Genomic DNA, 15,341 nt, shown 5'->3' with positions numbered 1-15,341 from the left:
AGCAAAGTCAATCAGTGCACACAAGTGCTCTTATTAAATGCAGAACCACATTCGACTATGTCAAGTGAGAAAGATAAACCTTTAGATATTTAAACAGAACTGGTGGCTCAGAACACTCAGAAAGCAGAAGTGCATGACACCACGAAGACTTCATGGGACCACCTGAGATCAGACTAGCCAAGTCTTACCCTACCCGTCTTACCATCCTGCTCCCGCACGTGCACGCTAAGTCTGAAAGCAGACAAGTCCCAAGCCCAGAAGCTTCTGTGCCAGTAAAACAGGATGTGCAGCCTTCAGTAAGTGTGTGTGTATATGTGTGAAATAGCACAGAAATACCCTGAGTTCAAGTGAATGGAATGTTCAATCAATCCCAAAATTTTAATTAACCTTTTCAGACATAAAGAAGGCCATCAGGGAGTATTTCCTGGTCACTAGATGAAACTGCTGAAGAGGGACAAGCACAGCCAAGCTCCGGAGCAGAGGCTCACCAGGTCCCCTCGGTGAAAACACAAGGCAAGCCTTGGTTTCTAGGCAGACAGAAGCTAGTCCTCAGTTAACCTTATGATCAAACCAACCATGGCAAACCTCACATTTAAGTCAACCAGAATAGAACTTACAATTTTCTGTAAGTATACTCTGGTCTTTGAAAAACAGAACACAATTCACTAATAACACTAAGAAACACATACATCGGGGTTTTTTCAGGGGAAGAGAGGCAGAGTTAGTTTGGTTTTCATTTTTTTGATGGGGAAGGAGATTGGGAATAATATACAAGGAAGGAGAATTAGTTGCTGAACAATACTAACCAGATAGTTGTACAGGTGAAACCAATGGCTTTTAAAAATACTCTTAGATATTTTAATGTGTGTATCTTTTCACACTTTATTCAAGACATGGTTCTTAAACTCATTCCACAGCTCAAGTTCAATGTGAACCTGCAGAAAAACATATGGGGAGGGGGGAAAATTGATATTTAAATGTTATACCCTTATCTGTTAAACTAAAAGGTAACCAACATAACACGGTCCTTTGTAACCTTAAGTCATCCAATCACAAAAAATCACTCCCCTCAAAAAACAACTATATTTTACACTCTGAAAATGACTATTTCAACATACGTGCAAGAGTAAAGCAACTCATTCCAACTCGCCTCAGTCAACCAAGCCAGACACCTCCCATTTCATTTGTGCTTTCATTGAGAAGAAGAGGAAGAATGCAACTGGGCACGAATCAGGCTGTGGCCACCTTACACAAAAATCTCCACAATACCTGGGACCACATGCAAACAACTAAGCAATTGATCCAGTAAAGTGCTGCTCTAAGTGGTTTTTCTTAAGAGAGGATTTCTGGCTAAGTCTCCCTGAAATACACTGGATTGCAGTCTGACCGCAACTTATCTTAGTGGTATCCTGGTATTTTTTCTTCCTTAGCAATAAACAAAATAATGATGCTTCTGACAACAGATGGCATCGTAGAATGGGTCACCTTGGGCAAGCTACTAGGGTGAACCATAACAGTGAACCTCTCTGTGCCACTGTTTCCTCATGTGGAAAATGGTAATAACAACTTTATCTGATGTGATTGTTGTGTTGTTATGTTAAATTATTAATGAAGTATTCAAACCAGTCTGCATATAGCAAACACTACACTAACCTGGCACTGACATTATTCCTTCAAGGGTTTTCTGTTGTGACGACAAGTGGCACCATACCACTCATCACCCCCTCAAAATCAGTGACAAAACTGTAAGACAGCTGAATTGGGTTTTAGTCCACAGCACATTCATCTTTTACAGAAAAATAACTGACCATCATAGAAAGTAAAGTTATGACTTTAACCTCTAACTCAGTTCAGTTCAGTCACTCAGTCATGTCCGACTCTTTGCGACCCCATGACCCGCAGCACGCCAGGACTCCCTGTCCATCACCAACTCCCAGAGTTCACCCAAACTCATGTCCATTGAGTCGGTGATGCCATCCCTCCATCTCATCCTCGTCGTCCCCTTCTCCTCCTGCCCCCAATCTTTCCCAGCATCAGGGTCTTTTCAAACAAGTCAGCTCTTCGCATCAGGTGGCCAAAGTATTGGAATTTCATCTTCAACATCAGTCCTACCAATGAACATCCAGGACTGATCTCCTTTAGAATGGACTGGTTGGATCTCCTTGCAGTCCAAGGGACTCTCAACAGTCTTCAACAGCACAGTTCAAAAGCATCAATTCTTCGGCACTCAGCTTTCTTGGCAATGGCATCCCACTCCAGTACTCTTGCCTGGAAACTCCCATGGATGGAAGAGTCTGGTGGTCTGCAGTCCATGGGGTCGCTAAGAGTCGGACGCGACTGAGCGACTTCACTTTCACTTTCATGAATTGGTGAAGGAAATGGCAACCTACTCCAGTGTTCTTGCCTGGGGAATCCCAGGGACGGGGGAGCCTGGTGGGCTGCCTTCTGTGGGGTCACACAGAGTCGGACACGACTGAAGCGACGCAGCAGCAGCAGCAGCAGCAGCTTTCTTTATAGTCCAACTCTCACATCCATACATGACCACAGGAAAACCATAGCCTTGACTAAACGGACCTTAGTCGGCAAAGTAACGTCTCTGCTTTTCAATATGCGGTCTAGGTTGGTCATAACTTTCCATCCAAGGAGTAAGCGTCTTTTAATTTCATGGCTGCAGTCACCATCTGCAGCGATTTTGGAGCCCAAAAACATAAAGCCATCATCTGTTTCCACTGTTTCCCCATTTATTTGCCATGAAGTGATGGGACCGGATGCCATGATCTTCGTTTTCTGAATGTTGAGCTTTAGGCCAACTTTTTCGCTCTCCTCTTTCACTTTCATCAAGAGGCTTTTTAGCTCCTCTTCACTTTCTGCCATAAGGGTGGGGTCATCTTCATATCTGAGGTTATTGATGTTTCTCCCGGCAATCTTGATTCCAGCTTGTGTTTCTTCCAGTCCAGCGTTTCTCATGATGTACTCTGCATAGAAGTTAAATAAGCAGGGTGACAATATACAGCCTTGACGTACTCCTTTTCCTATTTGGAACCAGTCTGCTGTTCCATGTCCAGTTCTAACTGTTGCCTCCTGACCTGTATATAGGTTTCTCAAGAGGCAAGTCAGGTGGTCTGGTATTCCTATCTCCTTCAAAATTTTCCACAGTTTATTGTGATCCACACAGTCAAAGGCTCTGGCATAGTCAATAAAGCAGAAATAGATGTTTTTCTGGAACTCTCTTGCTTTTTCCAATGATCCAGTGGATGCTGGTAATTTGATCTCTGGTTCCTCTGCCTTTTCTAAAACCAGCTTGAACATCTGGAAGTTCATGGTTCTCATATTGCTGAAGCCTGGCTTGGAGAATTTTGAGCATTACTTTACTAGCATGTGAGATGAGTACAACTATGCGGTAGTTTGAGCATTCTTTGGCATTGCCTTTCTTTGGGATTGGAATGAAAACTAACCTTTTTCAGTCCTGTGGCCACTGTTGAGTTTTCCAAATTTGCTGGCATACTGAGTGCAGCACTTTCACAGCATCATCTTTCAGGATTTGAAATAGCTCAACTGGAATTCCATCACCTCCACTAGCTTTGTTCGCAGTGATGCTGCTTAAGGCCCACTTGACTTCACAAGTCACTATGAACAAAGCTATTATGCTGTTAAAACTAGATGTTGAACAGAAATTAAATCAGAGCTTTTCAAGTCATCCAGCACTGCAATTTAGGTCAGTTGGTTAGTAATTAGTACACCGAATTAACTGAAGAAAGTTGCAACGTAACGAAAAAAAGATGTATCAAATTCTCAGTGACAATCATCTTAGAAACCAGGAGACCTAGTGACAACTGGTAAGGAGCTATGTACCAAGTCCAGTCTCTGAGCAGAAATATATCCAACCAGGGATATGTTTTTATTGCTTCCTGAAAAGAAATTCCACCAACTCCCATACTAGAGAGGAAAACTACAACAAAAACTTTACAGCTCTACAACCCTAAGAAAGGATCGGTATCCAAATATACAAAGAGCACACACAAATCAGTAAGAAAAAGAACACCCTACAGAAAAACAGCAAAAGACATATACACAGAAGGAAACCAAGTAGCTGCAAAAACACATAAAAGCACACTTGACCTCACCAGCCATTAGAAAGATGCCAACACAGACGACAGAAAGACAGCACTGCAAGAAGTCAACAAGCCCAACACCTGTGAAAACTGAATGAAGGAAAGGAATTTTCTGTGCCTGTTACAGGAATATGCACAAAGAATTCCATTTACCAAAATACTTTGACAATAACAAAACATACCGATTTTCATACATAAGTATATACTCAAGGACAAAAACAGGCATAAGCATTTTGATGACCTTGAGAGCCTGCCACTCAGATTTTCCTTCAAGAGAGAAAGAACTGGGAGGAGTGTAATTAGCTGACAGTCCCAGCTGCCCAGCACCTTCATGGTCCCCTGCAGCACGCTGCATGCTAACTCCAGGCCAACGACAGAATACAGCCAGTTTTCTAGAGAAGGCCTGGTCCTGCCCAACACACGCTAACAAACCACCTTTGCTCCGGCTGCACTGCAGTCTCAGGCTCCTAGATCTCGCCATCCATCGCCCTTCCTTCTGTTTTCCTTCACAGGTATCACATCTGCATCCACCCTGAAGGCTCTGCTGCCTCGCCTTCTTCCCTCCTGCGGTCTCAGGCATTTACATCTATGAAACTCCTGCACAAGAGTTTCATGTCCATCGAATCGGTGATGCCAGCCAACCATCTCATCCTCTGTCATCCCCTTTTCCTCCTGCCCTCAATCTTTCCCAACATCAGGGTCTTTTTCCAGTAAGTTGGCTCTACGCATCAGCTGGTCAAAGTATTGGAGCTTCAGCATCAGTCTTTCCAAAGGATATTCAGGGATGATTTCCTTTAGGATTGGCTGGTTTGATCTCCTTGCAGTCCAAGGGACTCTCAAGAGTCTTCTCTAGCACCACAGTTCACAAGCATCAATTCTTCCACATTCAGCCTTATGATTCAACTCTCACATCTGCACATGATTACTGGAAAAACCATAGCTTTGACTATACAGACCTTTGTCAGCAAAGTGATGTCTCTGCTTTTTAATATGCTGTCTAGGAGAAGGAAATGGCAACCCACTCCAGTGTTCTTGCCTGAAGAATCCCAGGGATGGTGGAGCCTGGTGGGCTGCCATCTGTGGGGTCGCACAGAGTCAGACATGACTGAAGCAACTTAGCAGCAGCAGGTTTGTCACAGCTTTTCTTCCAAGGAGTAAGTATGTTTTAATTTTATGGCTGCAGTCACTGCTCACAGTAATTTGGGCGCCCAAAAGAAAATCTGTCACTGCTTCCACTTTTTCCCCTTCCATTTGCCATTAAGTCGTGGGACCAGATGCCATGATCTTAGTTTTTTTTAACGTTGAATTTCAAACCAGCTTTTTCTCTCTGCTCTTTCACCCTCATCAAGAGGCTCCTTAGTTCCTCTTCACTTTCTGCCATTAGAGTTTTATCATCGGCATATCTGAGGTTGTTGATATTACTCCTGGCAGTCTTGATTCCAGCTCGTGAGTTATCCAGCCCAGTATTTCACATGATGCACTCTGCACATAAGTTAAATAAGCAGGGTGACAATATACAGCCCTTGTCATAATCCTGTTCCAGTTTTGAACCAGTCAGTCATTCCATGTCCAGTTCTAACTGTTGCTTCTTGACCTACATACACATTTCATAAGAGACAGGTAAAATGGTCTGGTATTCCCACCTATAAGAATTTTCCAATTTGTTGTGATCGACACAGTCAAAGGCTTTAGCATAGTCAATGAAGTAGAAAAATATGTTTTTCTGGAAATCCCTTGCTTTCTCCATGATCCAAAGAATGCTGGCAACTTGATCTCTGGTTCCTCTGCCTCTTTGAAAGCCAGCTTATACATCTGGAAGTTCTCAGACCATGTGCTGCAGAAGCCTAACTTGAAGGATTTTGAGCACTGCTTTGCTAGCATTGAGCACAACTGTACAGAAGTTTGAACATTCTTTGGCATTGCCCTTCTTTGGGATTGGAATGAAAATTGACCTTTTCCAATCCTAAGTTTTCCAAATTTGCTGACATATTAAGTGCAGCACTTTAACAGCATCATCTTTTAAGATTTTAAATAGCTCAGTTGGAATTCCGTCACCTCCACTACCTTTATCTAAAATTATGCATACGTTATTGTACCCAGAAACAATAAAATGATAAAATGATTTAAACTGATAATGATAAATAATGATAAATATAATGATAAATTTTAATTGATAATTATTTAAAATGATAAAATTTGGTGTCACACGCCTCAAACCTACCTGGAGATGCTTTTAATGACTGAAAGACAAATACAAGTCACTTTGTCTCTGCAGGCTTTACCTTCCTCATCTAGAACACAGGAAGGCTGCATTGAGTGGACACTACAATTTTCTCTCTCATTGCTCTGAGGGAGAGAAAATCCAGAAACTTCAAAGAATTATGTCTAGCATGCAATTTTTACATGATCCTCATATTAAATAAAGAATATGACTAACTTAAACAAAAAAAAAAAAAGAAACAACAAAATTTGACTAATTTGGAAAAAAGTAGGCGTTTTAGGGTTTACTATCAACATTTCACTTAAAGGACATTTTAATTTTACTTAAAAATATTTATCTCAAACATTTTATCAAAACACTTTTGGTCACATTAAACCATTCTATTTTATACTCTGTTTTCTAAAAAATCAACAATAAAAAATATAAAACTCAACCAGAAGATATGTGTATTAGTAAAATTTCCAGAACACAAAACAGAAACAATTAAATTACAACCCTTATCCCTGCTCAATCCTAGGTCACACGTATTTTCCATACTCGCTATTTGAGGCTGTAGAGGTGACTCAGCCCAGTCACTGAGCCAGCACGCAATCCCCATTCCTGCCTCAGTTGGGCCTTTACTGCTGCTCCAGAGACTCCCTCTATGGCAAGGTTTTTCCAGCTCTCTGTTTTAATGTAAATACCAACAGAACACATCCTCCTTAGCAAAGATCACTGTTTTCCATCAGAGTAAGGGGACAAACAGAAGCCTTATTTCTTACTTTAACATTATGCATGGAACCTCTAAAGAAAGGCTCAGAAGAAAATGAGGGCTAAATTATAAATTAAGTATAACAATCAACATAGCAGAGAGTAAAATATAAAAAGTAAAACAAACTGGGGAAGAATACAGTAATTTGGATAGACTCTGATGTTTCATTTCCAAAGACTAAGAAGATTTTTTTCAATTAAACTGCCCTATAGAACTTTATAACACTAAAGAAACTAGCTTTCCTAGAGTAAGCCTAGGGAAAAGAAAAGAAAAAGAAAAAGAAGGAAAAGAAAAAAGAATAAGCCTAGGGCTTCCCTGGTGGCTCAGTGGTAAAGAATCCACCTGCCATTGCAGGAGACACAGGTTCGGTCTCTGATCTGGGAAGATCCCACATGCTGCAGAGCAACTAAGTCGGTGCACCACGACTACTGAGCCATGCATGCTCTGGAGCTAGGAGAAGCGACTACTGAACCCACATGCCTCAGCTACTGAAGCCTGCATGCCCTAGAGCCCATGCTGCTCGACAAGAGAGCAGCCTCCATTCACAGCAAGTAGAGAAAAGCCCAGGCAGCAATGAAGGCCCAGATAGCCTAAACAAATTAATAAAATTGTTTTTAAAAAAGAAAAGAGTAAGCTTACATTTCTTCAGTACCAATGACTTTCAACACTGCTTTTAAAACAACTCTGCTCTGATGAGCCTTTACCAACTAACCTTTGGATCACACCCAAGGAAGTACTCATCACCCAAGGAAGTACAGCAGCAGCAGAACCTCACTTTGACATTAACTCTCAAAGACAAGGACTTGAGAATTGAGAGTAAAAACTCCCTGACTCAGAGTGTAATTAATGTGTGCTTCACTTTGGCCCAGGGATGGACTCAAGGTCCATACTATCCTGAAACTTGATCTGAACAGGGTTATCTATTCCCTCTGGATCTCAGTGTACTTTTCTGCTATAAAAATGTTTTGGACTAGTTCTCTCTCCCAGCAAAGGGTATTTACCTAAATTACAGCAGGTCCATGTAACTTCAAAGCAATCATCTTCAATTATCTTTGAGTGCATAATTCGCATTCAAATCTATGGCTTTATTATAATCCAGCCTTACCTTTGCAGTAAAGCAGGCAACGCAAGGACCACTACTTGGCAACTTCAAAGTCCTTCAAATGATAACTAAAGTAAGACAGCAGAAGATGTTTGCTTAGCATTTGCTGAGTGCCAGGCACTGCACTGGACATTTTACGTGTATTAACTCAGTTAATTTCTTTTCTTGAGGAAGAAGTTCCATTACCTCTACTTCACAGATGAAAGCAAAAATAAAGAAACCTGCCCAGGGCCGAAATATAATTGTCAAGAGGCACTGTCAAGATCTGAACTTGGATTGATGGTTCTCACAACCCAAGCTCACAGTCTGCTCTATATTGCTTCTGAAATTAAAAAGATGACTGTAACTGACATAATCACAGGCCACAGTGATGAAAGAACCTGATTCACAATGCAGGAAACAGAGGCTCCTGAGATAAAATGACCAGCTTGACCCTTTTAAACCACCTTGTTAATCACAGAGACAAGGCTCTAGACCTCCCAAGAGAGCTTTAGGCACCTCCTACTGCACTGCATCACAAAGGGGATCACGCACAGGACTTCTCATTACCCTCACCTCTCATCTGGGTAAACATTGCCTCCAAGCGTGCCTCCACCATGACTTCACCATAACTTATGAATTTTTGGATATCTATTAAATTTATTTTTACAATGAAACTAAAGCAAAGCAAATAATGTGTTCAAAGAGGAAGACAGAATCACCACCAAGAAGAAATGAAAAGCCGGTAAAGACACTCTGTTCAGGAAAATTATTCTACATTTTATTAATATAAGTCAACTCTGAAAGTGACAGTTGAACCAATGACAACCACAAATTTTCTAATCTGGTTAAATATATTGGATTCAATGTTCCAAATACAGGTTGCATGTTTAAAGAGCCATTACCTCAAAAAAATTTACCATTAACACTTCCTCTTCTGTAAGAGCCTTAATTTTACTATTAGTGAACTGTGATCACTAACTCCGATAGAAGTTGACAATAACAACACATGCTTCAGAAAACAAAGCACTTGAGTCAATCTTAAAATCCTGCCACTGTGTTCCTCTAGTTAGAAGACAACAAAGAGGAAGAGTATCAAACAAGGGATCAAAGAAACACAGAGGCTACCGCTTCTTCCTCTGCACATTTATCGGTAAGACCATGGAATTACTTACATTTTTGTATAGAAAAACACTACTAGTTTCAAAATAAATTATGTTTTGCAAATGCAAGAAATAACTGACCAGAGGTAGGCTAGCATAAGCACTCTTCCCTCTTATTTACTGTGTGTTTATTAAATTCTAAAAGAAACCAAAGCCAACTCAGCATACGATATGGCATAGAGTATGAAATAGAGTATGGACAGTCTGGACCCCACACAGGAACAAAGACAAAGTTAAATATATGAAACTGCATTCTGGTCTTTGTTTTTAAACCTACCTGATAAAACTCGTTCACCATTATAAACAAAGATGTTATTTTAACTACCAAGTTCTGATCCAGTGGTCCAGTTTAGGTCATAATTAGGTAATAAGACATGAATCAGCATTTTAGGACGACTGCTCGGTCCACTTTGTTCACCATGTGTGAGGGATGACACAAATGCATCTTTCCTGGACTATACAGAGAATTTCAAGAGGATCTAGTTTTAACCATTTGTTTTTAAAGCTAAATAGGGTCAACTTGGGAGACTGTGGGTAAACAAAACCTGACCTTAAAAAAAAAAAAAAATCAACATTCTTCCACTCATACATCTTTACAGAGATAGATTTTTCTGTGTTTGTTTTTTTTTTAAAGTGGCTTTCTGGTGAGTTTCACATTCACTAGTTTGTTCAAATGGTGGTAAAAATAAATAAATAAATAAATATGCATTCAAAACTCAGGAAGAGAAAAAGAAAAAGCAGTAACAAGCACAATCTCAATTCCATATTATTCCTAACTTGTACTCATGGAAAAAAACTAAGTCCAAAGACCTAAAAAAAAATTTGCTTGACATGAAACAAAACTGGTGTGTCATTTCTATTCCAAAATGGAAGTCTTCCCTTCCCTTAGATTTTAAGTTAAATGAGAACACATCTTTTAAATAAATAAATAAGTAGTAAAAAGTAAAGTCCTACAATTTCCAGCCATGCCTAGGAATCTGTCCCACTGCTCAGAACAGCAAAACAAGGCTTCAAATTATCTCACACCAGTTAGATTCCTTTCCAGATTAAAACAAACACAAAATAGGAAATGTTAATGCCAAGAGCCAATCAACTGACAGTAAGACTATATAGCAAAACATTTGCAGTGTTTCACTGTTTAGAATGGCAGGTCTCTGACAAATTTATGCTTGCCCTTAGTCCATCAAAACTGCAAGGACAGCTCAAAATATGATCCTACTACATGTGCTGTTTCAAAGATAACAACTCCAAAGAAGTCTGCCTCATTCCTAACAACGCAGAGCTAGGCATCAACATTTAGAACAATATCAGAAATCTAATTCTCGCTGTTGCCATCAAATATGCACTTATCTTTAGTCAAAGCCAACATATTTAAACAAAGCTTTCAAATGAATGTAACCAAAATGTACCCCAAAACTGAACAACTTATTCAAAGATGTGTACAAGTTGATATATTTTTTTTAATATGTGGGGGAAACTTGGTGAAGAGCTTTGCTTTATGGTCTGTGTATTAAAACAAAGATGGACTTGACCTACAAAATGAAGATAGGGTCAACTGTAACCAAAAAACAGTATGCTTCCCCTGGCGGCCAACCGAGGAATGGAAAAGGCATGCACAGGGGAGAAGAAGCCTGGCCTGGGAGTCCCAATCTGTCGCTCTTATAAATGAGAAGTGACGACCAAAAAAGGAAGATGTGGGGGAAAGAGAAACTATAGGAAGACTAACAGAAGTTTAAAAGGAATCAAACCTAGGCGTCAGACTACAGATACTTTAAGAGATTTAAATCATCAACAGACCAAAACTGCAGAAGGCAAATGCGGGAAAGGTCATTTATTTCCAGAGAACCCAACAGCTCACTCAGGGATGCCTACGTATTTTCACTTCAAAGAACACCCAGAGTTTCATACCTTAATAACAGCTTAAGAGCAATCGCCTTTTTCAAGGGCTAGATCCTTGCAATTTTCTGCAGTCTTGTTTCCAAGGAAAAGCATTTATGCATTTATTCTCTCAAATAAACTCGTGGTGTAACCTACATAGAGAACCACCAGTTCTAAAGCCCTCCAACCAGGAGGACTGTTAACTCCAGTTCCACAAGGTTCTCTTTTGAATTTGATTTCTGAAATAAAACCCACGTCCTTTCAAACATTTTCCACGCCAACAATCTTTAAAGACAGTCTTATACGGAGACAAGCTAGAATCTCACTGACGAATTCCTTTGTCTGGTAGGATTTTTCTGGTACTTTGAATTTGCTTGCACACAGAAGCGCAGCAAGGGTAACAAATGTTCCAAGCAAGGGGGTTGGGATGCCTTGGAGGTGTTAGGCTAAAGCTTTCCGAGGGTTCTAACCTTTCACAACCTCTTCCTTTAAAACAAAACAAACAACAACAAAAAAAGGAAATAACACACATATTTACAAATAGGTCCCACAAATCAAACTGCCACCGGCAAGCCTCTCTTCCCCGGGCAGGCGCCCTCTGGGAAGCACACTTCTTCGACTAACTGGTTTTGGGGGGAATCTCAGGACGGGAGGGGAGTCGGGGGCAGGCAGGAGGCCGGGGGCCGGCAGGAGAGGGCACGCGGGGCAACCTTCCGCAGGGGAGAGGCGGGTCCGAGGCCGTCCCGAGCCCTGGGGCGCTCGCAGGAAGCTAAGTCTCCGGCGCGCGGCCACCCCCGCCCGGCCCCGGCGCGGCTCGCGCGGACCCGGGACGCCGGAACCCCGGGCCAGGTGGCCAGGTGTGGCCGGCGCGCCGCCGCCTCGCGTCCGACCCGCCCGGGCGACCCTCGGGCCTCCCCGGGGTGGGGGGCGGGGGGCCCGGCCCGCCGGCAGGACACACTGGCACGAGCGTCTCCCCGCGGACGGCAGGACCCACACCCACAGAAAGAAAAGTTGTCCGAGGCCGTCCGCCCCCTCGGGTCGCCGGCCGGCCCGGGGCGCTACTCACCGGGGTCGAAGTCGGGCACCACCGCCTGGTACTGGGGTCCGACCCGCATGCCGCCGCCACCTGCGGGAAAAGCAGAGGGGGGCGGTCAGCGCGCGGACGGGCAGGCGGGCGGGCGGGCGCGGGGGCGGCGCGGGCGGCTGCCACCTACCGTGCTCCTCGTCGCTGGACGAGCCGGAGCTGCCTTCCTCCCAGGAGTTGCTGCTGCTGTTGCCATTGGGCGCCGCCGCCGCCGCCAAACTTTTATTCTGCCCATTATTGGGGGCGGCGGCGGCCGAGGCGGCGGCTGAGGCGGCGGAGGCGGCGGCGGCTGAGGAGCCGGCGGCGGCTGAGGAGCCGGCGGCGGCCGAGGCGGCGGCCGAAGCGGCGGCGGCGGCCGAGGCGGCCGCGCTGGACGCGTTGTTCCTCCCTCTCCGCTTCCCTGAGACCTCGGGGCCCTTCTCCACCATGGCCGGCATCGGCGGGGGGCCCGGGCCGGCGAAAGTGACGGGGGACCCCGCGGCTCCTGAGGAGGCGGGGGTGGGGGTGGGGGTGCGCTGGGCCGGGGGAGGGGGTGCGGGCGGGCGCGGCCGGAGCCTGCGGGCGCGAGTTGGGGCTGAGGCGGCCCTGGCGGGCGGAGCGCGGAGCCGCTTCAGAGCCCCCGGCGCCGAGCCCAGCACAACTTTCGCTCTCCTCGCCGCCCGCACTTCACTGGCTCTAACTACTCCGGGAGCAGAGAGCGGGAGGGGAGGGGGGCGGGGCTTGGGCCAGCAGTGAGGTGAGTTGGGGAGGGGGGGGAAGCCGCGCGCAGCCGAACCCGGCGCGGGGAGGGAGTGGCTCCGCCCCCCGCGCGCCCCATTGGATCTCGTGCGATTTGGACGGCGAGCGGCAGCCCGATTGGCTGCGCGCAGCCGTCCGTCCGAGGGGCCGGGGCGGGAGAGCGGGGAGGGGGGTGGTGCCAGGCTTCCGTTGGTCAGGTTCGGTTGACGCGTATCGCCCGCTGTACGTGGTTTGAGGTTTGCCGTCTCTCTACGCCCCATGATCCATCTCTCTAGGCAATAGCGAGGAGTTAGCCGCCCTCCCCGCCCCCTCCTTCTGCCGGCACCCCCCCCCGCCCCGCTTCCCCTGAGCGCACCCCACCCCCACCCCGCGGCCCCGGCCCCTGCGTTCCCCGGAGGGCTTCGCCGAGAGCCCCACCGATTTCCTGAAGGGAAACATGCTCGACGCGAGAGGAGACCGAAGGCGAGGTCGGGACTACTTTCCCCCTCGCGCGGAGGACTACCTCTCGCAGTTTGAATGGGTTCTTATACAAAGAAGGGAAACTAATTGGAAGAAACTAATTGCGGCCCCGCGGTTCCCACGGGGTTTTTGGGGGGGGGTGTGTCTCCGCGCCGGGGGCAGCGCCGGTGCAGGGGGACAGAGTTCCCAGGTGGCGGTGTCTCCTGGAGTCGGAGGAGGCAGTGTGGGAGCTCGGGGTGCGGGGTGGGGTTTTGGTGGGGCTTTCTGCTAATTGGGGGGTAGGGGGGACGTTGGAAGTCGCCACAATCGCCCGAGTTTCGGGGCGCCGCCGCGCCTGCGAGGCCGGAGGATAGGGTCCTGAGCGGGGGCCCTGCCCGGACGCAGAGTCGGGGCGCGGGGTGGGGTGGGGGGTCCCCCTGCCATCCTAGATGGCCGTTTGGAGAGCTGTGAAGGGGCAGGATTGTCCCCGGGCGGGGAGGGGAGCCCTTAGAAAACGGGGACGGGGGCTTACAGAAACGGGCTGGGGGTCCAAGATGGGTAAAGGAGGCAGAAACCGTTTTCATCCCAAGCCCTCGGTAGGGGGAGGAGGGTCAACTTCCTCCGAGGCAAGAGCCACTTTTCCGGATCTGCCGCCTGCACGGCCTCCGCCGCTCCACCCTGAGCCCCCCGGTGAGGAAACGCTCGACCCAGGCCGAAATAACCTCGCCCTGGACAGTGACCAGTGAGCCCAGGGGCTGCTTTTATAGCTGTGAGAGGGGGATGGGAGAGTGTGACCCCCTCCCCCCAGGTCTGTATCTGCCCCACCCCCACCGATTCCCCCAAACGACGCGCGCTCTTCACACATAATTGGGAGGCGAGAGCAGGTCTATAAATGAAAAAAAAAATTTTTTTTTTATTTTAAATGCAGCGGATGGCTATTTTTCTTTTAAGTTACTTCGAACCTGCGCTTAATATGGGGACAGTTTACACCAGCTCTGGTTATAAATAGCTACAGGGAGAGATCTGGAGTTTGATGGTTTTAAAAGCCTGAATAAATAAGCAGGATGTTCTCCTCCACGTTTTCTGCAGCATGGACCGTCGTTATTACTTCAATGAAGTGACCACGTTCACTTCTGCCCGAAGGGCCTGTAAGAAAAGGCGCTGTGCCCTCGCAATAGAGGAGACTTGGCCTCACCGAGTTCAGGGTCTCAACTCCTGGATTCCCCTTAAAAGGACACCCGTCTCCTTGGAGAGCCCAGGTGGTGCAGGTGTGTGCCACCCCCCCCACTCCATAACTCCCCACCAGCCGCAGTGAGAGGATAGAGGCAGCAAAGCCAAAGGTTGGGAACCAGAAGTGGCCTTCACACCTGGCTGAGGGCTGTGACTCATCTCCGGGGGAGCACTGCGTGAGAAATGAGGTTAAGAACACTGCCCTGCTCACTTGGTGTCTATGGAGCTTTACTACCAGACTCTGGAGAGATTAGCCTACAAGGGCACATGGCTGATATTGAGTCATCTATTAGGGCCACAGGGAAGAGGCAGGATATGGGGTCACCAGTTCCACCTATACCAAACCCCAAGGTTGGAGCTACTTCCTAGCTGGGTAATGACAGTGGATACATCACTGGGCCTTCCAGCCAGTCACTTTTTTCAACAAATATATAACAGCTAACATGTGCCAAGCCCAGTTCTAGTTTGACCCTGAAGTCATACAGAATTCCATACTGGCCTTGACCCTCTCAGCTTCCTGGTCTGTAAAACACAAATAGTAGTACTTACCTCCTAGCCTGCTGGATTTTTACAAATTCCATCTCCCCACCCCCTCTCCTTCCACCTGAAGCAACCCTGCAACCTAAAGGAAAGCCCCTTTCCTGC

The 15,341-nt window shown here is 46.1% G+C and overlaps 1 protein-coding gene across 2 annotated transcripts in view; it reads right to left on the bottom strand.

Moving 5' to 3' along the window:
- Positions 1–13,022, bottom strand: part of RCOR1 (REST corepressor 1) — a 129,421-nt gene extending 116,399 nt beyond the window's left edge. The window contains exons 1-2 of one of the 2 annotated variants that reach the window (XR_011250390.1): positions 12,421–13,022; positions 12,273–12,332 (exon numbers count right to left, since the gene is read on the bottom strand). Coding sequence is in view for 1 of the 2 variants with exons in the window: in XM_069559850.1 (XP_069415951.1) it covers positions 12,273–12,332; positions 12,421–12,727 (367 nt within the window). In the remaining variant the exon portion in view is untranslated. The remainder of the gene's footprint in view (positions 1–12,272; positions 12,333–12,420) is intronic. The other variant, XM_069559850.1, reaches the window with a different exon arrangement.
- Between the last annotated feature and the right edge of the window lie 2,319 nt (positions 13,023–15,341).

Source organism: Ovis canadensis, chromosome 18 (genome assembly GCF_042477335.2).
Source record: "Ovis canadensis isolate MfBH-ARS-UI-01 breed Bighorn chromosome 18, ARS-UI_OviCan_v2, whole genome shotgun sequence".
NCBI lineage: Eukaryota > Metazoa > Chordata > Mammalia > Artiodactyla > Bovidae > Ovis > Ovis canadensis.
Note: the sequence above shows the minus strand (reverse complement) of the source record. Positions and strands in the feature narration are given on the sequence as shown.